The 447-nt window shown below is 66.0% G+C and overlaps 1 protein-coding gene across 1 annotated transcript in view; it reads left to right on the forward strand.

Moving 5' to 3' along the window:
- The window catches only part of NR2F1 (nuclear receptor subfamily 2 group F member 1), a 16,254-nt gene that overhangs the window by 11,422 nt on the left and 4,385 nt on the right, over positions 1–447 (forward strand). Inside the window, exon 4 of the mRNA XM_009288288.1 lies at positions 68–445. Within this exon, the coding sequence (XP_009286563.1) occupies positions 68–445 (378 nt within the window). The remainder of the gene's footprint in view (positions 1–67; positions 446–447) is intronic.

Consider the following 447-nt stretch of genomic DNA (forward strand, 5'->3'; position numbering starts at 1 on the left):
CGCCGGGGCGATGCCTGCGAGCCTCCTGGATGCACATTTCCTCTCCTTCTCTCCTTCTTTTTGTCAGCGGTTCAGCGAGGAAGGATGCCGCCCACCCAACCCAACCCCGGCCAGTACGCCCTGACCAACGGCGACCCCCTGAACGGGCACTGCTATCTCTCGGGATACATCTCCCTGCTGCTGCGGGCCGAGCCCTACCCCACCTCCCGCTACGGCAGCCAGTGCATGCAGCCCAACAACATCATGGGCATCGAGAACATCTGCGAGCTGGCCGCCCGCCTGCTCTTCAGCGCCGTCGAGTGGGCCCGCAACATCCCCTTCTTCCCCGACCTGCAGATCACCGACCAGGTGGCCTTGCTGCGGCTCACCTGGAGCGAGCTCTTCGTCCTCAACGCTGCCCAGTGCTCCATGCCCCTCCATGTGGCACCGCTCCTGGCCGCCGCCGGC

This window comes from Aptenodytes forsteri, unplaced genomic scaffold, assembly GCF_000699145.1.
Source record: "Aptenodytes forsteri isolate BGI_AS27 unplaced genomic scaffold, ASM69914v1 Scaffold41, whole genome shotgun sequence".
Classification (NCBI taxonomy): Eukaryota; Metazoa; Chordata; class Aves; order Sphenisciformes; family Spheniscidae; genus Aptenodytes; species Aptenodytes forsteri.